The sequence below is a fragment of the Nipponia nippon genome, unplaced genomic scaffold, assembly GCF_047370975.1.
Source record: "Nipponia nippon isolate SJK-2023a ecotype South Korea unplaced genomic scaffold, ASM4737097v1 scaffold_1, whole genome shotgun sequence".
NCBI lineage: Eukaryota > Metazoa > Chordata > Aves > Pelecaniformes > Threskiornithidae > Nipponia > Nipponia nippon.
The window spans coordinates 141,825,774-141,852,414 of record NW_028262290.1 but is presented as its reverse complement, the minus strand read 5'-3'; the positions used below and the strand labels follow the sequence as shown (position 1 = coordinate 141,852,414).

Here is a 26,641-nt window from a genome sequence, read left to right as displayed (position 1 = left end):
TAATGAGGAGGAGGAATGAATTTAGAGAATAGTACTTAGAACTGGATGGCTTAAGAGACTGACAAACAGATACTCTACTCTTACTACTTAATGAAATATAATCCTGATTGCTAGTGGCTGAAAGTACCTGCTCCAGGAAGGTTGTAAGATGCCCCGTGTGATACACACCGGCAGTCCAGTTCAGTTCTGAGTGGACCTGAATTCACATAATGTAATATGTTGCAGATATGAGGGACAAGAGATGCTGATGTTATTTACAGAATAGCTTATTCCATTTGTGAAAACAGTGCCTCTAGAAGGATGAGTGGCATTCTGACCAAGCAGCTCAACGCAAATTCCCAGCTCTGTGCACATGAATGCAGTCTTTTCTGAGAGATGTAGTACAGATGAATGCTCTGCATTTTGACTTGTCAGTCTTGTGTTAGGATAGACCGTTCATAACTATTTTGTCTCCATTATCTCATTTCCAGCAGCTGAGAAGCAGTAGCAAAATGACACTTCAAAAATTTCTTGCATTTGTGTTTAAAAAAAAAAAAAGAGGTTACCCTGGTGGAGGGGCAGACAGACTAAATCATACATGTGAATAAAATCTTGTAAAGTAATCGATCCATTTATTTCATTTATTTTACAATTTTAAGCCAACAGTATATCAGTACACTAGATATTTTGAACTTTATAGATCCATGATTAGATATAGATTTCATACTTAGAAAGCTCATGTTAGGGCTTCAGCACTGTTTGTAGTAACTCTGTTCAACTCATAGCTTTTCCTGGAGGAGGTAGTAAATTTTTTAAAGAGTATTTAATACTAGAATGACTGTTTTCACAGGTGAAGATGAGACTTTTTTTGCCTTCTAGGGAAAGAGAAAGGTGTACTTTATGAAATGCAGCAGGTTATCTACAGCTAAGGAGAGAGCACTGTAAGGGCAGAGAGCTGTTTAGAGGGAATCACTTAAACTGTTGTTTTAACAATATTATAGTCTACATAAATATGATAACTGTATGAAGAAACTTTCTTAACCAAATATATTTTGAAGTGCATCATGATTTCATGTTACAGATGGATTCTGCTGATGTACTTGGTCTCAGTCAGGATAAATATCTCTACTACAATTGGAGAAACAGGGTAAAGTACAGAATCATAGAATAATTTAGGTTGGAAAGGACCTCCGAGGTCATCTAGTCCAATCCAGTGCTCAGAGCAGGTCTAATGAGATCAGGTTGGTCCTAGTAGCCTATGTTGGCCTCTGAATGCTAACAGTATAAGACACAGATGATTTTAAAAATGGAAAAAATATCTATGCTGCAGTTGCTAAAGATTGCACACATAGATATATTCTTAAGATTGGGTATGATTTTTCTGAGGTCTGCCTTATTCCCAAAGCAACTTATCTTACGTATAAATAAATAAATATAGAGATGCATAGGGTTTTTTGGTTTGTTGGGGTTTGTTTTGGTTTGGTTTGTTTTTTTAAATGTAGCTTTAAAAGAATAAGCATGGTGATTAGTGTTTATTTGTAATTTGACTCCTGAATTACTCATGTCTTAGTGACTTCTAAAACAGTATTCACTTCTGCCAAAAATAAGCTGCTCCCAATTGGGAGAGCGTTTTCCTTTGAATAAGCAGGCCACAGACAACACATAACAAATTACTTACAATAAGTCATTGGTATTTTGGAGTTGGAAGATGATTGCTAATGTCTCTGTGGAGTATTAATAGAAGAGGAGAAATTCTGAAATAGCTTCAGTGAATCTCATAATTTACTGTTTTTAGTCTTATAAGTGCAATGATTTGGACAGAGAGCCTGTATTACAGTAATTGGATTAGAGCTTGCTTAGTTGAAATGGCAGCCAATGTAATAGGCAGTTCCAGGCTAATCTCTGCAATGGAGAATTACAGACAGCTTCTTTGAGCTGTTTGCTTTTTCACCTGACATTAAATCTTTATAGGCTGCTGTGTCAGGAAAGTAAGGCAAGATTACTGGAGGCATTATGCAGGATTATTTTCTAGCTAAATTTTGACTCTACTTACTTATTTCATCTTTTACTGGAATTCATATTTTGAGTTGTTCTTTCTTTACCACAAAATAGACTCAGAACATTTGACTATACTGCCTATCTATCTAAAAATCCTGACTGGGCTCTTTTGTGGTAGTTTTGTGGCTAGAAGTTTATCTCCCTGTGGTTTTTCTAGTACGATTTTTTAGTCCCCAGTGGAATTAGCATGTCCAAATACAAATACCAGAGAGTTCTCTTACTCAATATGAATAACAGAAAGTGAAATAGAGGTAATCCTCTGGGAGCTTATTCCCCATCTTAAGTTAGAGGAGTTCTTTTTCAGAGAGAGCAAAAGTCTGTTTAGAGAATTCAAAGTTATTTTTTGCATTTATCCCTTTCCCTTTTTTTTCCCCTCTGTCTTCCTAAGGGTGGGTTCCTCCATCCCCCTGTAATCCCTCAAGTTACAGAAACTAATTGGAAGAACTCTGGAAGAACTATCATTGTTCTGTACTGTCCTTATCCATTCCATTTTACCTTCTGTCTGAACTTATTTGTAATTTCTATAAGGTTTTCCATCCTCTGTCAGAGAAACAGTTTCTTTACAAGATTTATTAGAGAAATGCCAGTTGGTATTTCTTGGTTAAAGTGTCTAGGTTTTAACTTGTTTCATGTTAAATGCTTTTTGTCTTGGTCTCACAAAGAGAATAATATGTTGAGTTTCTAGTTGCCTTTGGTTTTTGTCTTTATTCGTTTGCACCCAGGTATCTTTTGGTCTTGACATCCATAGTGTCCTTTTCCATATAGAAGTAAAAATAATCTAGAAGACACAGCCCAGGAAATAAATTGGATCAACTAAAGTCTTGGTTTTAGGATTGCTTCTTTTTGTGACTTCCTGCAATTAAAAATGGAAGAAAGCAAAAGCCACTTCCAGGGTAAATAATTGCTGAGATCACCTTCTCTGAGAAGTCTGGAAACGATGCATTGGAGCAGACTGCTTTGCAGGAACGTACTAATGCCAGGAAAACAAAAGAAATTAACCTGCAGCACAGTAAAATTGTCCTTGGGTCACCTGGCTAGTAAAAGCTATTATACAAAGCTTCTTAGAAAAGAAAAGTTCAAAGTTCTGTGATGAAGAATACCTGCTAATTGACTAAGGTTGGATTAGTAACTCGTCTTTTGTTTTTCACCAGACAAATCCGTTTGGTAATAGTTTTAGAATAGCTTAACTGTTTACTCAAGTAGGTGATAAAGTTTATAGCTCCATATTCATTGTTTCATATCTGTAACTTACTCCAGTTGTTATTGTCTGAGACTTGACAGGCAAGGAACAGAAACACAGTAAGAAGGAAACACTGGGCTGGATTCTTGAGAACTAAGGAATAAAAGTGACAGAAATATGGAAACATAAGCAGTATGGAGAAACAGAGAGGACACCTCAGTGTGAAAAGGCGTAGGTGGTGAATGTGGGTAAGGCATTCCTATGATAGAAGCATGGAAGCAAAGAGCAACCAAAGGCATTGACTAGAGAAGAGATATTCTGGGATGTACAATAAGACGGAGGATTTGAAAAAAAGGATGGATAAATAAAATGTAGTAAAAAATTTGCCCAGTCACTTCAGATGATCTAGCATCCCTTGAAAAATGTTTTGAAATTGGAGAATGAAGATAACCAAATGTTTGGAAATGGTCTGTTCAATAGTAAAGTCAGTGCCACCCGAGAAGGTAGTAGATTCTCAGCAGCATATGGTTCTGACTGAAGCCAGTCATCTTTCCATTCACCGTCTGGCCAAAAGATTGCCAGGATATCTTGCCAATGTTCTTTGATCCATAAGACAACCTCTGGTATGATGCCTTCCTGTCTCTCTGTAAATACTGGTATGGAATAGATTTACTGACATAGAAATTACCTGTACTGAAGAAGGGTCTTTGTAGATTTACAGAGTATTTCATTTTAGATTAAATATTTATAAAGCCATATTACCAATGAATAGAAACCAAATTAAGTGCTTAGGTTATCTCTCTGTTGATGATGTTTTCTGATACAGGAAATTTATACACTGAGGAGTGGGGTACCTCACTGCAGATTATATTCAGATTTGGCAGCGGTTTGTCTCCACTAAGATGTACTCTTCTTAAATCTGATTGTAATCAATTGGTTTGTGTTATAAATTACCAGGGAATACATTCCTTTGAACTGAATGAGGCAATATATAAGGATAGCACTTCATATTCAGAATGTTCTGCAAATACTAAAGACCCATAAAGTTCGGGATTACCTAAAGAGAGGGTTTAATGACTGGGATCTTCAGTTTACATTCTCTTTGCCTCCTTTCCTAGTCGTGGTCCTCTTCATTAGTCCTACTCAGGTTGTGATCATCTATGCATCACTAATGATCCATGTGAAACTGGCCAAGCTAACATAAACTTGTTTTTGCTTCTACCACTGGCTACTACACATTCAAGAATGAAACTAGAATTTTGTAGTTACATTTTTGTAACAGTTTACACTGAGGTCATAAAAAAGTCAATAATTTACTTCAGGTAGAATTCTGTTCCATGAATACTCAGTCTTGGTTCTCACCCTTTAATACTTTCATGCATTGCAACTGGAGTATTTTAATACTGGCTGACTTCTTATAAAACATTTTATTGACACCTATGAAAGTTTTCTAAAGAAACATAAAAATCACTTTTCAGTTCTCATGGCCAATTTTGTGTGTGAGTTCTTTTGTGAATCCTGTGATAATGTTGGGTGTCCAGTGCTAAAAAATGTGACTTCTGAGGAGTGCTTAACTGCATACAGAAACATATTACTCTGAAATGGACCTCCTGTGTTCCATAGGCTGATTGCTCCCTTTTTTATATCATCTTGCAGTATTTCCTCTGAAGAATGTATACAGATGAAAATAGTTTTAATTTTCTGAATACTTAAGTGTTATCGTTCAAGGTACTACCTGCAGAACCGATGGAGATAGTTGCCTATAAAAGAGTCTTTGAGATGTCTGTTCAGTGTATTTTAACTATCAACCACATTGTCAATGAAGAAAATATTAAATAAAGAAAATATTTAAATAATATTAAATAATATTAATTAAATATTAAATTTAATATTAAATATTAAATAAACAACTTGCCAGAAGAGGATAGCTGTTTGTAGCAAGAAAATGCTGTGGCGCATAGGTGATAGAATACATGCAAACTAACAGCCTGAAGTCAGAGTTTAACAGGAACCTATTTCAAATTCCATAAGGTATTGAGAGAATTGATTAATAGCTTTATTGGCATTATTCTGTCAAAAGATGTTGTGTTGCTAACAGTGGGTGTATATATGATTTTTTTTAAGTATTTCCTTTTAAACTGGACCCCTGTTGTTCAGACAGATAAGCTATGTAAAACCTAATTACTTCTGTTGACCAAAGAAGAACTGAAGCATACAGAATGGATGGCTTAGTAGTGGAAGCAACTGGATTTTGAAATAAGGTTGATCAGGTCTTAGGAACAGAACATAGCTGCTTGGAGGGCAAGATGAGTGCCCATAAAATGTTGACTACTTGTAATGTTATTGATTCTGACAGCAAAAGAATAGCATTAAGTCTTAGAGTGTTGGAGTCTAATGTGTGAGCTCATAGGATTTAGGTCTCTTTAACTGATTTTTAGCAGGGTTTGGATGAACTCCTTAGCACAGAAGACAGATCCATTTAACTTGAGTTCATTTGGCCATCTTTCTGTACTTATCTTCAATAAATCCCTTGGCAAAAATACTTGATCTTAACAGCCAAAAAACTATCTAGATGCAGGATTGAAGGAGATATTTTAGAAAGATTATTTATGCTGCTGACGGATATACTGCACACCTAAACTGGTGCAGTGATATATGGTTTTTGATAATTTTTTTTTTTTTTTACTTTAGATTGGTATTCAGAAAGGACAAGCAATATATTAATTTGTTTTAAATCTCCTATCTGGCCAAATTACCAAAAAAAATTAGAAAATTATGTTCGGTAATCACCTTCCTTCGAGAATTTATATTTTCTCACTCTAGCCTAAGCTTCAATCTACAAGTTCTTTGCCTTTTACTATGATTATCTACTAGGTTTGAGCTTATCCCAGGATCTAAGCATTCATTTATCATCTTTCTTATAAACAAAAGGCTTTTTATATAATTCAAAAGCATTACAAGGAAAAACTATATAAGAAGTCGGACTATTGTCCTTATTTTTTGCATGTTGGAGAAGTGCCTGTATTTCATGCACTATATAAAGAACTTAAAGAGTCGTTAAATCTAATTAAATATGTAAATTTACAGGAATACTTCTGAGCTTCTGTAGGAATACTTCTAATCTCTCTTTGTGAAGTCTTCTGAATTGGAACAAACCATGAAAAACTGTAGGATGATATGGCTATACATTTTTTATCTGTATTATGAAAATAAATAACAGTGTGGTTTTCCCTGATTTTATTCCTTCCAGAGGACTTTGTCCTAGACCAAGGACATAGACTGCAAACAATATGTAAAATTTGTGTGTGTATGTATATATATACAAATATACATATAAGTATATAATATGAATAAAAATGTATATTTATATAAAATATTAAATATTTTTAAGTACTAATTGTGTGTTCCACACCAGAAACACTTCTGTCACCCTATAGTTTTAAAACATAATTTTGTTTCAGTTTGCAGCTTATTTTTAAGGTGGACCTTTTTAATTTTTAAAATCATATGCACTGTATGAATTTTAGCTTCCACATAACATTTTAAGTTAGTTTCGTGCACTCTGTACATAAAATAATACCCCTTTTTTAGGTTAATTACATTGTGGAGCTACATATCGGATTCAAAATATGTAGAATCCATAATGTTGGGCTTGTAAAAACTGCAGAGCTCCAGTAGGTCTGAGTGGCAGATTTCTTTAAAAAAAAAAATACAAAATGAAACACAGTTTTACTTATGTCTACTGATGCGAAACTGACTATGTTCCTTTGAAAATAAGCCTGACAGAATTCAGTGTAAAATGGAGACTGATTTAATGTGAGGCTGGCTAACATGTTAAGTGAATTTTGAAAAAGCCCTATTATGTACATTTCATTTTTGCTAAAGTAGTTTTAACTCAAAATTACACTTTTCAAGTTCAAAAGGGTACTTACTTACTCCCCAATAGTGCAATTTATATAGATAATTTTGCTTATTTTCCTACTAACATCTTGATTCCCAAACCTGATACATTTTATGTAGTTCATCAAGATACTCTGTATTTAATTCAAGCATCTTCCATGGCCTGCTTATGCTCAGTTTGTTAGGGCTTTGTTCCTCTAATTGCTCTAATTCATTAGATCACAAAATCTGAATCTTTGTTCTTGTTCTTCCTGATCACTTTTACCTTTCCTTGGTTTCCATGGAAGCTGAAGGAGAATATGAGTGTTTGTTTTAAATTTCTAGTAAACATCAGAAGTCTTGCATGTATGAAAATGACATTCAGTATATGACTATGTTCTTAAGCCAGCAAAATTCCTAATTGGATAAAAGTGAACTACCAGAGAAAAGTCCTTGTCTTGGTACTCTTTATTTCTTTAAAAAAAAAAAAAAAAAAAAAAAAGATTTATGAGTTACATTTCCAAAATATTATTTTGTACCAGTAGGTTGTATTTTCATTAGAAGACTTTATCATGTAATTATAATGTTTCCATGATCATAGTTGAACAGCAAAGTAACTTTTTTACGGCTGGGATTTCAAGGAAGTGAAGTGGCCTTCGCTCTATATATATTCTAATCAAATTCATGTAGACCTTAATATTTTTGAATACTATCTACATTCTCAGAAACAGATGGAAAGTGTCTTGTTTAATATTTTGAGTGCCATCATTATAAATATTTTAATATTTTATTTTAGCCGGAAAGTGAAATTTCCACCACAGTAGAAGATTACAGTTCTGAGGTAAGACTGAAGTCATACTTCTCCTAACTTTCTTTCAACTTTTTCTTTTCCTTGTTTACTGCAATGGTGTGCATTGTTTTTCAAAAAGAGAAGAAAAGAAAGACTAGACGTGATGTTATAGACAAAGCTGTTGCATGTCATTACTGGTATGATTAATGTACCATTAAAGCAAGCATTATGTCAACTATATAATGGGATGGTTACTATAATCAATAATGCAGTAGATATATGAACTGTTGTAACAATGTCATCATTATGGTTGTATTAATTCTTCGTGTTGCCATTGGAGTTGTGGCTGTGCATAATTTCTACTAATTTTCTGTGGGAAACTATTTAACAAGTTGATTACGTTTTAATGAGTTCCAAAGCAGCCGTTGCTCAGCGACTGGCTAGGTGTCAGTCGGCTGGTGGGAGGTGGTGAGTGATTGCCTCTGCATCGCTTGTTGTTTGGGGGTTTTGTTTTCTTTCACTTATTAAGCTGTCTTTATCTCAACCCATGAATTTTTCTTTCTTTTGCCCTTCCGATTCTCTCTTCCATCCCGCTGGTGGGGGAGTGAGTGAGTGACTGTGGGGGGGCTTAGCTGCTGGCCGGGGTCAACCCACCACACATTGGCATCTACTACTTATCTCTGTCACATCGAAGGGTAGTAGCGTATATGGATCTTTGGTCTTGCCAAATAAAACAGTTATGTTTGTAAGGAGTAAATTACCTCATGCATAAATGTGGGTCAAGAACATGCTTGCAAGAAATAGCCAAGGAATATCTGAGTACAGTAAATATTGTTTCTAGTTTAAAAAATGAATTTCTCATTGTCTCAAACAATCACTTCCTGTAGTGACAATCTGGGTTTTGTTTTGGAGATCTCTGTGCTAAACACTTCTGCAAAACACACCCCAGAAGCTTAAGCTTGGCTACAAGTAAGAGGAGATGAAGTAATCAAACGAGTCTCCATTGCTGAAGTAAATTTGGTGTAGAATACTTTGTTCCTCTCTTGATTTAGCCTTTTGTAAGAGAAGGTGACTATGTCTTAGAATAACTATTTGTTCCATACTAGTATTATAGCTGCTTATTGTGAAGCCTAAGGGAATATACACACCAGACAACGTGTCCCTGACCTATCGCACTGCATGGTGCAAAAGTAAAATCATTACCGCAGTGGGCAGTCTAGACACGCCCTGAAAACTGGAATGACTTTTCTTTCCCAACTTAATGCTCTGTCTTCACTTGCACCTTCTCCCAGCATATTCTCTTGACCAACTCTGTGTCTCTTTTCTGTCCCCTAGTTTTTTGTAAGTTCTTCCCTTCTCTGTAATAGCTCCTGTCAATCTTTTCACCTTCCCTTGCCCCCCTCCTTTTTCCCCTTGCTTGGTTTCTTAGCTCAGCCTTATAGGCTTTTCAGCCTGTTTCTATTCTTCCTTTTTCTTCCTCAGTCATTCCAAAGCCCAGTTTCTTTCCCAGCCTTTCCAACTTTATCCAAGCATTTTTCTTCCCTTCTTTCTTCTTTTAATATTTTTTTCTTCATCTCCCTTGAAAACCTCATGTCCTTTATTCCCTCTTCTTATGTTGGGGTCTTCCTAATGTTCAGCTCAGCTTGTTCTAGATGAAAGCAATAGTTTTTCTTTCCAGCCTCCCTCATCAAATCCCACTTACAGTTTCCTCCATAGATTTTTGTCTCAGCCTTTTTAGTTGAATTCTTTTCCTGTCCCTCTCTTCCCCAGTTTGACTCTTTCTCTCCCACTTTTTCCTCCTGTCCTTGTTTATAAGCACCCTCACTTTCTTCTGGTGTGTTGGGAGAAGGCACTTGGGAGTACAGGGAAAAAGTTCCCTCACATTCATTATTGGCTACTTTCAAATACAGAGTACTGAACCATATGGACCCTTGGTCTGGTCAGTCGTGATCATTCTTATGGCATGTTTTTTGTGATGGGAAATTCAAAAAAAATAAAATATCTGAGACTGACACTTTTGGAACTGAAGATTGCAGCCCAGCTGCTGGGCAGTGCCGTAAATGAAAGAAAGAAAAAGATTTTTATGGAGGGATAGGTGCAAGGGGTTGAAGCAAACTCTACCTGGGGAAAAGAAAAAAAAAAAAACAACAGTTTAAAGATTTAGTATTTTTCATAGATAAAATGTGGTTTATTTTGTCCAAGGAATTAAAGTAGCAAAGAAGAAAAAGAATCTGAGTTTGCTTTATGTATGGTAAGGTGATTGGGCAGTATGTGCACACAGTTTGGCCATTGAGAATGTAGCAAATACACTTTTGAACAACTGCTATGACCTTACTGCACCTTTTTAGAATATGCGTCACCATGGTATGTGATTACTATTAAATGGAATATGCAGTATGTGGAGAATGAACTCTTGAAAACAGTTGACAATGGCATTGATGTTCACATATTTTTACAAGTGAGAGGTATTACATATGTAATGAAATACAACTAAGAAATTTTGATCACTTCTGAGGTTGTAGGAAGCAGTGTCGGAGACTCATTGCAAAAGCTCAAGAAAACTCACCTTTGCACAAGGAGACAGAATGCAGAAAAGATCTGGCATAATGCCTCGTGATAATTGTGGATACATTCTGGGTTTTAGTGTTTTGTTGTTAGTATCAGTTTAATTCAAATCTCTCATTTTAAAATGAATTTTCACATCTAAACACTTAACTTTACCCTGCTTCATTCTTCAAAGATTTCTGTAGGTGCCTACGGAGTATATTAGGGAGCAATTTTTCAGATACTAAAGGCAATAGAAATACAGCCAGACTGCCTTCTGAATGTGCCTTTTAAAAAGTTGCAGATTTCCTCAAAATTGCAGTTTTCCTCAAAAATGCAATGACAGATGCATTTCTAGGCACTTCTTATTCTCATTCCTGCAAAAAGACTTTTTACCTCCATGAGAGTTGATTTCTAAAACGTAAGTAGGCAACACAAAACTTGTGAGTAGTAACATGATACTGGATCTGGTGAAGAACAAACTCAAGTGGTGAGAGTTGCTATCTTAATAAGCTCTTTTTAATTCCAGTTCATTACAATTGGTTGGTATCTGCAATGAGGACACAAGATGCTTAGGAATGCATATGTTTTAGAAACTGAATTTTCAATGTGTTTCATGTCAGCTGTAATGTTACTTTTCTTATTAAAAGCTTTACTTACATTCATGGCCACCCTCTAAATAAAGCAATCTGAAGCCTTTTCGGTTGAAGAAGACGAGAATAAGTTAAATTTTGTCTGTAACAGCATAATTACGAAGTTGTATGAAATCTTGAGCTTACCTTTTTTTCAGGTACATGACCTCTGTTTTTGGAATGCTAAGAAACCACACATTTGTAGAAACATAGGCTTGTTGAACATCTGTATTCTTTTTAGTGGTTTTTGTCAGAAATAATGTTGAAATCGAGGCTGTCATGCTTCAAAGTGAAACACATCATAAATAATTTGTTTTGTTGTAGTTAGTAAAATAAGTCAGATGTTTTTAATTCTTCAGCCCCTTCTCTTGAGGAATTGGATCAAATTCAGTGATAAGTATTTCCCTCTTTAGGAGACTTATCAGACGCACAATTATAAGCCAATACAGTGGTCTAAGCAAAGTTGAAGGAACCACTGAATGTTTGTATAAGACTTCTTGTCTTGAAGGAATTTCATCGTAAATACAGTTTCTTGTTTAGTTTTGTTCTGCCACCTCTCTAAATGCCTACGCTATCAAAGGTAGTAGCCAAACCGAAGACTCATAAATCCTTCCTGTGACCAGCTTGCCTTTTGTAACAAATTATTCTGTTTGAGCAAGAATGAAACCTACCTGCATAGTCTTAAATTAAATTGTAATGGTGATTAGCTGTTTAAGGTTGTGGTCTAAACTCGGAACTAAGGGGAGTTAGGCTTTTTCCAACAGTTAGAATTTTTTGGTTTTTTTATAACTGTGTAAGGTAAAGTTGCCCCCATATATTTTCCATATGCCTCAATTTTACAGTACATCTGAAAGACTGTTCCACCTCATTTTTTTTTCCCCCTTTTATTGACTCTCTTCCCAAATTGCAAAGCGTACCTCTGAAAAGATGGTTAATATGAAGTCTACGAAGTTCTTTTTTTTAAATGTTAATGAAATTCTATACCTCAACCTTAACCACAACATAAAAAATCTTCTGTTGTGTGCTATTAATATGTAGAAAAATATATTTAGCCATGATATTTTGAAAAGCCATCAGAAAAGTTATTAACCTTAGTTATATTAAATGATTGTAATTACTTTCATCACAAACTGAAAATGTTTTTTTGTTTATGGAATATAAAAAAAAAAACAAACCTGAAATTCATTTTCCCAAGTTACCCTAATTGCTAATTTTAGCTAAGTTTCATATAGTCAGTTGTGACATAACTAGAAAATTGAGGAGAGGCTAAGAACATTGACAAGCAGTGTTGGAAGTGTATTATTTTTTCTGAAGGAATCAGATGTCTGAAATGTGAAAGAAAAGGGGGAGGGGGGTGGAATGAAAACATGAGATAAAATTGTTAATCCATTTCAGATACTTCTGTATGTTTCTACTACCAAATGAAAGCACTTTTTAAATCAGAAGTCTGCTTGCCGGTCTGTAATAGTTTATACTATTTTCATGCATTAAGGTATTTTCTACATTTGTCAGTGATTGAACGGTATGTATTGATCTATGCTGAGCATGCATTTGGTATTTATAAAGGGAAATCTCTGTAGTACTGGCATTAATGTTATAAGTAGTTACACATTATTTATTATTATTGCTATTTCTGAGGTACAGTTTCAGGTCTTCCAAGGTCTAAGGAACATTAAAAGGGGTACAGTGATTTCATAAATTTAATCCTGACCTCTGGTGGCAATTGTCATGAATCGCTGCTTTAATTCAGTGGTGGAAGTTGGTTTTCCTTGTGTTTCTCTGGAAGAAGATTTCTTTCGTTTGTCTTAAGCATATAAAGTGATGATGATGAAATGTAAATTATACCTTTATTTTTAGCCAATAGACTACAAATTATATTTTACTTAATATTAGTAAATACTATTTCTGTGAATTATTTTGAAAATATAAGCAAGAAAGAAAAATCAGACAGAACGTCCTTTGAGGGACTTCCATAACCTTCACTTTTTTCATGTCTTTTGTTCACCAAAACAGTTGCTCCTGAGTAGCTAATGTGTTGTAAAATTTAATTTTTTCTTACTTTGTGGTTATTTCTTTATGCTATTATATCCAGAACTCTTGTTACTCCTTGCTTCCATTATCTTAAAATGCTGTGCGGTTTGATTGTTTCTTTAAATGTTTAATTGTTTGCTGGGATGTGTAACTAAGCACATCATAAGGCGTTAAAGCATAAGGACATTTCAGCGTTAAAGGTGAACTGCAAAGCTTTAAAAGAAGAAATTATAAGAGTCTACGTCAGTAGTATTTATGGGCTTGTGGAAGATCTCTGTACGGGTAAACCGCTGGGGCCATGAGACAAAAAGTCCAATAGGCCTTGTGTAGACATCTCTAAACACCAAAGTTGGTATCTGGACTACAGTCTTCATATATTGCAGATGAATGAAAAATTAATTTTAAATTAAGATATTTTGAAGCTAATAACTCAGCCCCAACTGTCTGTCTGCTCTGACACAGCAGAATTTCTGTCATGCCTGAAGTTGCCAGGCTGCTCACGAGGCTCCCATCAGCACAGCACCCTGCTGCGGTGGTCTGGCGGCTTTTCCCACAGATTACAGTGCAGTTTGTTGTCTTGGCATGTTTCAACTTGCACTTTACCAGAAAGGCCTTTGAAAAGAGAAGGTATCAGATGAGAAACAGCATGGACTACCGTGTTGCTGTCGTTCACTTTTGTGATGTCTAAGAGCTAGGCTCCTGTGAAATGAGGTGGGATTTCTGAAGTTCCAGACAGTTGTTTTGAATGTGTATAGCAAAATCCGTTTTACAAGTAAAAGGTCTTTTGTAGAAATTTCAGCTGCTAAGGCGTCTGGAACATCTAATGAGATAAGTCTTTTATGTCTTTCCTAGTAGCTCTTGTTATAAAGCATCTAAGAGTCTTTGATTGTTGCACACAGAAATGATTCACAGGAAGAGAAGCGTGTCCACTGTGGTAGATCACAAGAATCATACACTGCATGTTTATCAATTAAGCCTAAATAAAATGGGAGTTACAAAAAAAGGAAAAGTAGTATTTCATAATAGTGTTTCTATTAAACTACTGGTGTTATTAATCTGGGACAAGCACCAAAATCTGAATAAAGACATTGGTGCCAGGCGCTGTGTAGACACTTGTATGTCTGAATGTAGAGTGAACATCTGGCAATACACAAACGATGTGCAGTGCCTCTATGAGTTGCCTGGACTGCTGTTTGCTGCAATTTTCTTCATTCTTTCTAAAATAAGGTAGTAATCTCTCTCTGGTGTCTTCCTTTTTACTGAGGAAGGCAGGAATTGAAAGGGCACTGTGTCAGCTCTGCAGATTCTTGTCTAATGCAGGTATATTCATTCTCTTAATACAAACTCCATGACTATATTGATCCCATTTCTAACAGTGTACTTCCATGTCAAGTAACTTATTGATTTTCTCAGGCATGATAGTCCTTTGTAAATAAGCCCTGATCTAGACTATGGCAGATGTCTGAGCAATATAGCTTCTTTTTTTGATGTTAACAGAATATTTGGGTCTGAAATGCTATGATGCCTTTCCGTCTCTAGTACCATTATTTTTGTTTCAGGCTCTCATGTAATAAACAGCTCTGAGGGGAAATACAGCTGTTCTTGCTTTCTCATTTTAAAACATTGGTCTGCTGTTTTAAAAGCCTGCCTGTCTGTTATGGTTACTCACAAGTACACAGCATATTATTTTCATTTGGTTTTCTTTTTTTTTTAACCTATAACTGCTACTTTGGCTTGTGCTTGTCTTTTGGACGTTCATCATTATTGGTTTGCACAGTCTGTAGAACCAAAATTCTCACAGAAGCTGAAAGGGGTTGCAGTGTTAGGTGAGTGAAAGAGGATTTTTTCCAAATGTCTTATGTTAAATATATAATTTCTACTCTTTTTCAATCCTAAGAAATACCTCCAAATTTAGGATGAGAGTCGATGATACTGCCTTTCATCCAGTATTGAGAGATTGGGGACTTTCAGAAATAGTAAATCTTGGGGTGTATAAATATCTTTTAGAAAGCATAACTATGTTTAGTAATATATAGAAATATTAAACATATGACTTAAAATGCAATAGTATTGCATTTTAATCATTTAAAGTATAAAGCTTTGCATTGACCTTTAAATCTGAATTCCTTTGTTTTCTCTAGATGTTTAAATTTGTAATATGGTTTTTGTTTTTAGACAGTAGTACCTATTTTTGCAATTTTGTGTGTTTTATCTGTTACCTATGCTTACTTTGATACAATTTACTATATATAAAGCCATTTTGTATTTCAAATGAAACAAATTTTTGTAGCATAAAAATTCCTGTGGGTCTGCAGGAATCATCACGTAAGATTCAAATGAATGGAAAATAGAAATCAAGCTTTATTTCAAATAATAATGTACTTAGAAATTGTCTTTATACAGGTAAATGGTTGCAGTTTTGTGACAAGAACAGCTATACCTGCAGACTTAATCAGGGTACAGTATTGCAAATTGAATCGTGATACTAATGGTGAATACTAAAAACCTCAAACAATTTGTCTTGAACAAAAACTATGTCGCTGACTAATACTTTATTTTGCATGCTGTGCTCTGCATCTGCATTGTTTGTTAATATAGTGTATCGTTAAACTTGAAATGCAAAACAATTTACTACTTCTATTAAGGCTAAGATTATAAAGCAGAACTTGCAGAAACGCTTTATGTCAGTGCTTCTGAGGTGTGAATTATACTAACAAAGGAGGTTACCATGGCAATAAGATCTTCAATGCTGTATTGTATGTTAATGTACTGAGGTGGCATTTGATACAGAATTTAATATTTGCATTTACTTACTGCGATAAAGCTTAAAAAATGGCATGTTAAGGAACTTGGATTGATTTAGGAAGAAGAATTTGGAGTTGGAGAGATTTGTTCTGAGCATGGAATGCAGCACTCTCACATGCAGCTAGAGGTGATGGAGAATGAATTGGCTGGGAAGCAGCAAGAAATTGAAGAGCTAAACAGAGAGCTAGAAGAAATGAGGGCAGCATATGGTACAGAAGGATTGCAACAGGTATAATTACCTTATGTTGCTTTCTGCTTGCTACTCGGTTACATGCAAAAATACACAGCATCACCGGAAAGAGTTCACACTTAATGATAGCTGCTCAGAATGCAGTCAGTGTGTGGTATAGAATTACACGTAATTTCTTTCAGTCACATACCATGCGCTGTATTTCTTTGAATGGCATTTCCATCGTGTGTCCTTTTTCTCTGTATTTTGTAACTAAAATTCCAGTCTTCTTCACAGTGACTTTCTTCAAATCAGGAACGGAAAGACGATTTTCTTCAAGAAAAGCCCTAATTCTTCTCTAGTTGTGCAAAGACTGCATTTCTTTAATACCTTCCTGCTCCTCCAAGATCAAAAAAACTCAGGTTTTACTTCCTGAGGAGTGATACAACTGAGTTGATCCTTGAACCAAAAAGGTATTTGTATGTCAGACTTCACAGTCTGAAATACAAGGCAACTGTGACAGAATGTTTTAGTAAACATCTAATAACTTGGGGTTACAGGGAAGCATTTCTTACTTCAGAAATACCATTGGAGCTTGAAGATAGGTTTTAAAGTAAAGAATATTAAATACTTATTCTTCCAGTTTAAGGAAGTGGTGCAATGCACTGAAGTCAGTGCTTTGTCATGCTTCATGTCTTACTTATCTCTCTCTTTTAATTTGGATTCAGATTACATCATTGTCTTTCTATTTTTTGCAAAGTACTACAGAATACCAAAATTGTTCTAATATTCAGTCATTTTCACCTTCATTATTGTTGCACAATTATAATTTTTTCTGCTTTCGTTTGTATTTTATCTGTGAAAATGGAATTCATGTTTTCCACCATAGTAGAGTGGTCTTTAAGTGGTTGCCCTGGAGGAGGTGGTTTATCATTCCTTTGTCTGTTGGTGAATCTCTGGTGTTGCATTTTAGGTCAAACTTAGCTTCTAATTACTGTGTCTTGTACATGTTGTGCTAAACATGATAGTCATAATTATAGAATAATAAAGAACATAAGCATAATTTTAGTTTCTCACAATTGTGACTACTGTTAGTTTTTCCTGAAAAAGATGAAAGTTAAAATGTTTGCATTTTTTAAATGGCTATGATTACTATTTTTAAAATGAACTAAAAATATATTAAAACAAAACAGGCTGTGGGACAATACTATTTTAATAGTGGCAGCATATTCTTGTATGATAGTGGTACAGCACATAATATCTCGGTTGAGAAATGCATATGGTTTATTTTTCAGAAGAAACAAAAGAATTGTAAAAGGGGAGTGAGGAAGATATGTTGTGTGCTTTAGTCCTGGCTGTTTGTTAAAGAAAAAGATTGAATAAAAAAAGTTGAAAGTTATCATATAACAATGTGTGGATCAGAACAGATAAATATAGTTATTCAGTTTCATTGAAAAGGTGCAAAAGGAATGATATGACACACTTAAGTGTCTGATCTGTTCCTAATTTTCTCTATTTTAATTTTCTCTATTATAACAAACATCTAGTATTTCCACTAGATCCATGCTTTTAAAGTAGGAGTTCACTGCAGTGTTCTGAAAAGAACTTTGAATTTTCTCAAATACTTTGCATAGTTTGGCTTGTTTAAGGCACTTCTTGTTTTTAGGTCCCACTGAATAATGTCCCTATCCCCTCAGTCAGTAAGCTTTATCTGGAAGCATTATAATGTTACTTCAAGACTCAGTATATAACCTGGAGAAGCTTCTTTTTGGGAGCATTGTAAACAAAACAGTTACAGAAGGTGACTGATAATTTAAGAAATTTGCAATATGTAGAGATGAAGCTTCCACTAGACTTGAATGAGTTCAGATTGACAAAGTGACTTTAAAGTGAGTAACATCTACTTATATTAATATTTAATTGCACATGAAAATAGTCCCAATTAATATTGTAGAATTTCTGGCTGCCTGAGTGTAATCCTGCAAAAAACAAAACAGTTGCAAAGGATTTTTTTCTGTACTTTTATAATTTCTTCATCATTACAAATTACAAAAGATCCATCTATTAAATACACTGTATCAGTTCTGCAGCTTGAGCTGATTTTTCTCATGTAGTTATGAATAATTTCTTTGGGTTCACAGTGTAGGATACTGCATGGTATCTATTATATGCTTTTAGTACGATGAATGCAATTTATTTATAGCTTGCATTTATTGTGGAAAGAGTGTGTGGACATGAGTAGTTGTACAAAATTGTTGAAACACCGTAAGTAGATACTCTGGCCATCCTTTATGATGGCTTGTTTACGTGGCCACGCTTTTAGTTTGAAAACAATTTATATATTTAACTGATTAACCTTCTTAAAGGTTCAGATTTTGTTCTTTGATAAATATATTTTATGGAGAGGTCATATATTGTTAAATGAGGGGGAAAAAATCTGTTTCTGAAGTATTTACAAATAGAGTTTGTGAAAACATAAATGTTCTGGTAGGTCTGTGTGACATCTTTTAAATGGAGAGGTTAGGGATGACGTATTCCTGCTTAACTAGAATAAGTTAGTATTTTTTTTGTCTGTGGCTTTGATGTGCACTAATAGTTTAAATTCTATCTTTTGTAGCTGCAAGAATTTGAAGCTGCTATCAAAAAAAGAGATGACATTATCACTCAGCTCACTACTAACCTACAGCAGGCACGGAAAGAAAAGGATGAAACTATGAGGGAGTTCTTAGAGCTTACTGAACAAAGTCAAAAACTGCAAATTCAGTTTCAGCATGTAAGTTACAGCGCTACCAATATTTATTTAGGTTTGAAAATTGGTGTCACCTTGGAGGGTCTATAAATGGCTACTTCCTGCAGAAACACAGAATTTTTTGTGCATTTTTTAAGAATTGGTTTCTTAGTATAAATCAGCAGTCACTTTACCGATCCTACAGTTATCATTATAGTACCTGGTTTATTGTACCAATTCATTATAAAATAATAAAGATTAGTCTGTTTTCTTCTCCAGTATGTGGTGATAGCATCTGATAAATACTGGATGATGGCACTTATCTTAGGGGAAAACACTTGTGTAATTAGTTCTCAGAGCTTTGGGCTGAAATCCAACCTGTTCCCTTTGAAATCAAAACAACCAGCCATCAACTTTAGTGGGCCACCATTTCATGCTCCAGTCCTTCCTATATTTTTGGGTAAAACATGCCTCTTGTGGTGTTATTTGAAGGTAATTTAAATAACAAAGTCAAGTTTCAGAGAAGCATTTGTTTTAAAAAGTACTGGTGATTGAGGTGCCATGGACACTGTTAATCTACATGACTACAGTTTACAGTGTTGCAGTTGAATATTGTAGTATTTTGTGCTGTTTAAGTACTTTATATAGCTTTTTCGAGCGTCAGTTGGATTATATTCTGAAGCCAAGTTTTTATTATTAAAAATCTGATTTTGGAGACAGTAACTACAAACTAGTTCATTTTACTAGTTAGAATTGTTTTTGAGACACTGCTGTCCTGTGCTAGCTCACCATAAAACAATATTAAATATTTTGTATCGTTTGGCCATCCCAAAAGAATAAGGATATTTCAGTTCCTTCTAAAAGAACTTATAAAATTTTGCAATAGTCTTTGGGCTTGTGATGTGGAAAAAGAAAGTAAAGATTGCTCTTTCTGTAGTGCAAGCTTTTTTCTGAAAAACTTGATGTATTTTAGGTTTTATTTTTTTAACATTCAAGTTGCAGGCAAGTGAAGCCCTAAGGAACACCAGCCATAGTTGCACAGCTGCTGATTTATTGCAAGCCAAGCAACAGATACTTTCACATCAGCAACAGCTAGAAGAGCAAGAATGTCTGCTGAAGAATTATCAAAAAAAGAATGAAGAATTTGAAGTGCAGATTACACGTCTTCAAGACAAAATCACAACATATGAAGTGGTATGTTCCTTACTAGAAAGATCTCTTTTCCTAATCTCTCTTTTCTTTTCAGGATTTTGTAGTTCCTTTGAAATTTAAGGACCAAAGCACAGATTATGAGTGTACTGCATATAATGCATACAAAGATTTTAAGTTTTTAAGACTGCTTCTGTTTACTAACACATATGTGTATAATTTAAAACTGAAATTTTTATGTCAGTATTATGTATCATGTTTTAATAAATTGCAGAAATGTTTACAAGAGATGATGAAACTATACTGTATATTAGAATGCCTTCATTAAATGATGTTATTTTGTTAGGAAAAAAAATTAAAATAACCTGCTTGAACAATGTTTTCTGTTTTAAGGAAAGAATGAATTCTTTTCTTCATGTACATTTTTTTAAATTATCCTTCATGGAAAACATCTTAAAAGTACCTAAAAAAACTAAATGTCATTAGAAGTGACAACAGACAAAGGGTTGTTTTTTTTTTTCTTTAAGCATCCGAGCACAACTGGCAAAAATGGAAGTGATTTTTGGGGGGGGGCAGGGGGGACGGGCAGGGAATTTCACTTATTCCAAAAGTACAGAAAACCTCCAAATGAGGTCAACAAATAATTTATATTTATTTTTTATAAATGATGACTAGCCTTCTAAAGAAAGGCATTGTGTTTAAATAGCTAAGTCTATAAGTGTTCTTATATGTTCAGATAATGAGCTAAAAATAAGAACATGGTTTTCTCATTTTTTAAAGGAAAAACACAAAAATGAGGGAGAAGATTTGAGTAAACTACAAGAAAAAGAAGCATTGGTTGAAGAGCTGGAAGCAAAACTTGGAGAAGAAGAAAAAAATTCATTTCAGCTTAAGGAAAAATTATCAGATGTCAGTAAATTACTTGAAGAATTGAAAGAACAGATTTCACTAAAGAACCAGGAGATAAGTAATATGAGAGCTGAACTTACCACCTACAAACAGAAAGAAAGACAATGTTCAGATGAAATAAAACAATTAATGGGAACTGTGGAAGAATTGCAGAAACGATGTTATAAAGACAGCCAGTCTGAAGCTGACATTGTGCAAAGAATGGAATTAGAAACACAAAGGAGACTGGCACAACTTCAGGCTGAATTAGATGAAATGCATGGCCAGCAGATTGTACAAATGAAGCAAGAATTAATTAAGCAACATGCAATGGAAATAGAGCAACGTCTTTTGCAGCAAAAAGTAGAATTGGAGAAAACTTCAAGTCTATGTTTGAATGAGAATGTTAATGAAGATCAAATGCATTTAATGAATATTAAAATTAATGAATTGAATGTGAAATTGCAAGATGCTGATAATGAAAGGGAGAAAATAAAGCAAGAATTGTCACAACAGATGGAAGTTATTTCAGCAGAGAAGTCTCTTCAACAAACTAAAATAGAAGATCTTTTCCAAGAACTAAATTTTTCAAGAGAGCAGGTTCAAAGAGCCAAACAAACTATAGTGGATATGGAATGTAGATTAAATGAAGCTGAAAAATACCAGTTTGTGATTGAAGATTTAAAAACTCAACTGGCTTCTGCCTCCGAATTTAGGAAGGAATTGGAATTAAAACATGAGGCAGAAGTCACAAATTACAAAATAAAACTTGAAATGCTAGAAAGGGAGAAGGATGCAGTTTTGGACAGGATGGCAGAATCTCAAGAAGCAGAATTAGAGAGACTGAGGACAAAGCTTCTCTTTAGTCATGAAGAGGAACTTTCCAGACTTAAAGATGACTTACAAAAAGAGCACATGGTGAATATAGAAAGCCTTAAAGATACCTTGAATATGCACCATAAACAGCAGTTAGATGAGGTACAAAATGAAATGAGTCAAAAGATAGAAGCCATGCAATATGAAAAGGACAACTTAATCACAAAGCAAAATCAGTTGATATTAGAGATTTCAAACCTAAAAGATTTACAGCAGTCTGTTGTAAATTCTAAATCTGAAGAAATGACACTTCAGATCCATGAGCTGCAGAAGGAGATTGAAGTGCTTAGGCAAGAGGAAAAAGAAAAAGGTACCCTTGAACAAGAAATTCAAGAGCTGCAGCTTAAAACTGAGTTGATGCAGGAACAAATGAGGGAGAGAGAAGATAGCCTTCAAAAAAAGTGTTCTGAACTTGAAACACAAAATAACCTTCTTAAGGGGGAAAACAAAACTCTGGAAGAGAAATTAAAAAGTATGTTGGTAAGCTCTGAAGAAAATGTCATTTTTAACAACAGCGTTAGCTGTAAGTCAGAAATTTTGGACTTGCAAAAAAAAATAGAAAAGCTGATTACTGAAAATGAGCAACTTAAAAACCAAAATGGTCAGCTCCAAGAGGATACCGAAAGGCAGAAGAGTGCCTTTTTATTTACTGAGAAGAAACTTGAAGCTAATTATAAAGAGCTGCAGAAAGAATGTGCAAGTCTTCTGAAGGCAAAAACTGAGTTAGAAGAGAACAAGAATAAGCAGGAAGCTGAATATAAAAGCAAACTCAAAGCTTTGAATGAAAAACTTCACCACTTAGAAAGCAATAGACCAGTTTTATTTAAAACTAAAACTTCTGGTTTTGAAGGGAGTAAAGAAATCCAGGTGTCCAGGGCAGACACATTTGAAGCTGGAGAAGTTGTTGAGAAAGATGCAACAGAACTTATGGAAAAGCTTGAAGTTACCCAGCGTGAGAAACTGGAATTATCCCTGAGACTTTCTGATCTCTCTGAACAGTTGAAGTCAAAGCATAGTGAAATTTGTCATTTAAATGAGAAAGTTCAATCCTTAAAAGATGAGAAAGAACAAGTTCTAGCAAAATGTAAAGACCTAGAAGTCATAATTAGCCATGCTCAGAGAGGAAATAATGACCCTAAGACAAAATGCTCTAAAGGAAAAGCTCTGAAGACTGCTGCTCCAGCATCTGAAAGTAGAAATAAAACCCCTGGTCCAAGGAAAAAAGTTGATGAAGGAATAAATGTAAGAGGAAATTTAGGTTCAGGTAAAGATATCAGTCATGAGGTAACAAAAAGAAAGGATATTCAGCAAATGTTGAAACCAGAACAGCAGTCTCTTGTAGAACATTTGCATGGGATGACAGACAGGATGACAGATGAAACGTCGTTAATAGCCATTACACAGAGTGAAAATAATAATCTTCAGCAGCAAGTGGATGCCTTAAAATCAGAACAGGTACGTTACGTAAAGCAGTATAGAAAATAATTTACCTATGAAAATTTGCACTTGGAAATTTGCATCATATTTTTCCTATTACTTCTTTGAAGTACAGATGTGTGGTCTTGTGTGGCACTGTGGCCAATGGTTGAAAGTGGTTACGTGAATGACCAGAATGATAACTATAGTCTATGTGTATGAGGATGCTATTTTTTCAATGAAAGAAATACTCTTTCTTTACATTTAATTAAATCAAAAACAACAAAAAAAGGTAAGGAGAAGACATCTAGAGCACTTTACACTCTGATAGAGCATTTAACTTACTTACTTGAGGTGAAAACTTACTCAGGACATAATTTTTTAATTTGTGATTAGCTTTTCAGTTCTCTAAGTACTCATTCAAACAATATAAAGAGATCATGAAACTCTTGACTTTCTCTTATCAAACTTGTGAAATATCAAACTTGTGAGGTACTAATCTTCCATTATCAAAATTTTTGTGTATATGCAGTTATCACTTCTTAAGACATGTATCTGGATGTGAGCGTGAGAAGAGAAATGTGTGAAGATATGGAAGTTATGCATACTGTGTGATTCTAACCAATCTCTATCTTTTGCTGGAGAAATTTTGCTTGTATTTTTTGGTATTGTAAATGAATTGCAGGTAGTATGGAAAGGATTGTTATTTGCCCATAAAAATAGCTAAATGTTGAATTACCAGTATTTAATTAGGTGCTGCAATCATAAATCTTGCTTTACATTTATATACAGTGATTAAGTTGAATAGCATGCTGCAAGAAGTATGCAACTAAGTTTTCTGTAGAAATAGATGTTAACGAGTCTTCTTCTATTTTTTTAGATTGGTTTTTTTTTGTGTTCTAAAAATCCACCTAACAGTGAACTAATGCCACCACTGCCTAATTTTATGTTGTGTTGTAGTTCATTCATTTCCTAAGAAATAAAATCACAAGCAAAGCCACATTGTAAACAGTTGTGAGATTACAGAAAAGAGCTACAACTTGTATAATGTATTTTATTTTTTTTAACGAGGATGCAATAAGGGTCTTGCATTTTCCTGCCATAGAACTAAAAAGACATTATGGTCCAGAGGTGTCTAAAAACCTTTTCAAACTTGGACTCAAAATAGCTCATTACTGGCATATTCTAAACATGTTTTTGCTTTAGCAATAATATCCCCAAAAGAGCAGACTAGAACTGCAAGCCTTGGAAAGCAATGTTTTTAAGGTCTGCTAGTAATAGCCTTTTTTCTCTATTTGGAGTGAACTTTCTTAACTTACTCTGTTGGTAGCAATTTTGCTCTCACTTCATCGGGGTAAAATTTGTTGGGTTTTTATTGCAGCAAAATAGGAATTGAAGCTTATTGAGCTTTGTTGATTTTAGTTTGATTTTTATTTGCAGTTGAAGAAGTTTCGTACTATTTTGTTACAATTCAGTTTTCCTAACTGTGTATATTTAAACTTACCTAATGCATACCATATATGGAGCATTCCATTCAACACATTATTAATTTCAGAAATTTGCAAAGATGGGACTTTTTTGTTTTCTTGTTTCTCACTCTATGTAAAATGTGTCCTTTCATTCGAAGACTGATTTACAGCTACAGATGGAAGCACAGCGCATTTGCCTATCCCTGGTTTATTCAGCTCATGTAGACCAGGTTCGTGAGTACCTGAAAGCAGAAAAAGAGAGTGCACTTTGCAGTCTTAAAGAGGAGCTTGTACGTAGTCATCTACAAGAGATGAATGATCTTAAAAAAATGCATCAGCTGGAGCTCCAGACTTTGAAAATTCAACAAGCAGGTAACTTGACCAGAATTATGGGAGTGAAGTTCTTCATAAGAAAAACAGTATCTTTAAAAGAAAACAAACATAAGAGTTTGTGCATGTAGCTGTCCAATAAATTGTTTTTATAGAACATTTTGAAGTGGTTTTGTACCAAATTATTTACCCATTATAAGTAGTCTATTACTCAGGGTACTTAAAAAAAAAAAAAGTAATAACTTTAAAAAAAGAAGGAATACGAAGTATTATAATTCATGTTTTGTTATTTGTATTTGGTCAATTAATTGTAAAGAACTGTATAATAGGTTCACCTGTAAGGTTGTATTCCTTACTGAAATAAGCAAATGCATCAGCAAAATATTTTTGGGCTTCTTTAATTCTCTGTTCTTTGAATTTCTGCATTGGGTCCCTGCCCACATTAAGTAAGCTTTGCTACTACTTTTTGCCTCAGTGAGCTTTTATGTTATCATGCTGGTTTTCTATCCCTGCTTTTTCTGTTATTCCATGATTTGCCCTTGTGTAATTTTTTGGCATAAGTTCTTTGCCCTCCAGTATGTTTCTATAAAGTTTGATCTTTCTAGAGCTCACTAAAACACAAAGCCCTTTCTTACCACTTACTCCTCTTGAACATGCAGTTGTACCATAATAATTGAATCTGTCTGTGATGGAACAAGACAGAGAGGAACAAAAAACTATGCCTTTCTAAGAGCTGAAGAGGCAACCTCACCGAGGCAGGAAATTAGGCCTTTGAAAAGTTGTTTTGCTTATAGTGTTTAAAAATAATATGAATGATTTGTATTCATAGATGATGAGGTCAAATCTACGCAAAGACTTATAGAAAAGCTGAATGAAGCTGTAACTGAGGAATGTTCTAGGCTTGCTCAGGTAAGACTGAACAAAGAGTCTTTTTTTAAAATGGAAATTTTGAAAACAAAAAATTATGTGTATAGTGAGTCATCATATTTTTCTACATTATTTTTAACAGGTTTTCTTTGCAGCTTTTCTGTTTGCATTGATCTCAAAATAAAGATGGATAAACCTGATCTTCCAAAATAACATTGCAAGGGGTTTTGTATTTTTTTCCTAAACTCTTTTATGTCCTTGTCCAGACAATTCTTCTGTGTTATACCTAGTCTTGATCTTCTATGTGATGTTTGTCTTGTATCTGCTAGTTTGGAGGTAATTTTTTCCTTCTGTATGTCTCTGGCTATAAGTTGTTGATTTAACAGAGGTCTAATGTCATGCACATATTGGTACACAGGACATCACGCTCTTATCTGCAATAAGATAGCAATTTCTTTCTCACTTGCAGCATAGCTTTATAAGACTTAAAAATGTCTAAGAATCTACCAAAATTGCTGTCTATATTGTTTTCAGTAACTAAATATTGTAGTCAAAAAATGAAGCTTATTTTTAGTCCATATTCTAGTATCGGCCACCAATAATATTATTTTGCCATATCTTTTTTTGTAGATTACTAGTAATCAATGGCCCTTACAGGTACTTTTTGACCAGCAATCAGGTTACTTATTAACCTTATTTCTAGATAAATTAAGCTACTTTCATCATTCATTATAAGCCATGGTTTTCCAATCTCAAATACTTCAAATGGTTGGTTTTGGCGTTGGGTTTTTTTTTCCTTCTTTGCTGGGCTTTTTCCAACATCTTTTTGGGAAAGTGGATAGCGGAACTTT

The 26,641-nt window shown here is 34.4% G+C and overlaps 1 protein-coding gene across 13 annotated transcripts in view; it reads left to right on the top strand.

Moving 5' to 3' along the window:
• The window catches only part of AKAP9 (A-kinase anchoring protein 9), a 119,632-nt gene that overhangs the window by 24,808 nt on the left and 68,183 nt on the right, over window positions 1-26,641 (top strand). For 10 of the 13 annotated variants that reach the window (XR_015708309.1, XM_087775168.1, XM_087775176.1 and 7 more), the window contains exons 3-10: window positions 7,893-7,937; window positions 15,497-15,550; window positions 15,957-16,127; window positions 18,685-18,840; window positions 19,792-19,989; window positions 20,725-23,163; window positions 24,752-24,965; window positions 25,753-25,832. Coding sequence is in view for 12 of the 13 variants with exons in the window: in XM_087775168.1 (XP_087631294.1) it covers window positions 7,893-7,937; window positions 15,497-15,550; window positions 15,957-16,127; window positions 18,685-18,840; window positions 19,792-19,989; window positions 20,725-23,163; window positions 24,752-24,965; window positions 25,753-25,832 (3,357 nt within the window). In the remaining variant the exon portion in view is untranslated. Of the gene's footprint in view, window positions 1-7,892; window positions 7,938-15,496; window positions 15,551-15,956; window positions 16,128-16,384; window positions 16,541-18,684; window positions 18,841-19,791; window positions 19,990-20,724; window positions 23,164-24,751; window positions 24,966-25,752; window positions 25,833-26,641 lie in introns of those variants that run through there. The other 3 variants (XM_087775163.1, XM_087775190.1, XM_087775215.1) reach the window with 3 other exon arrangements.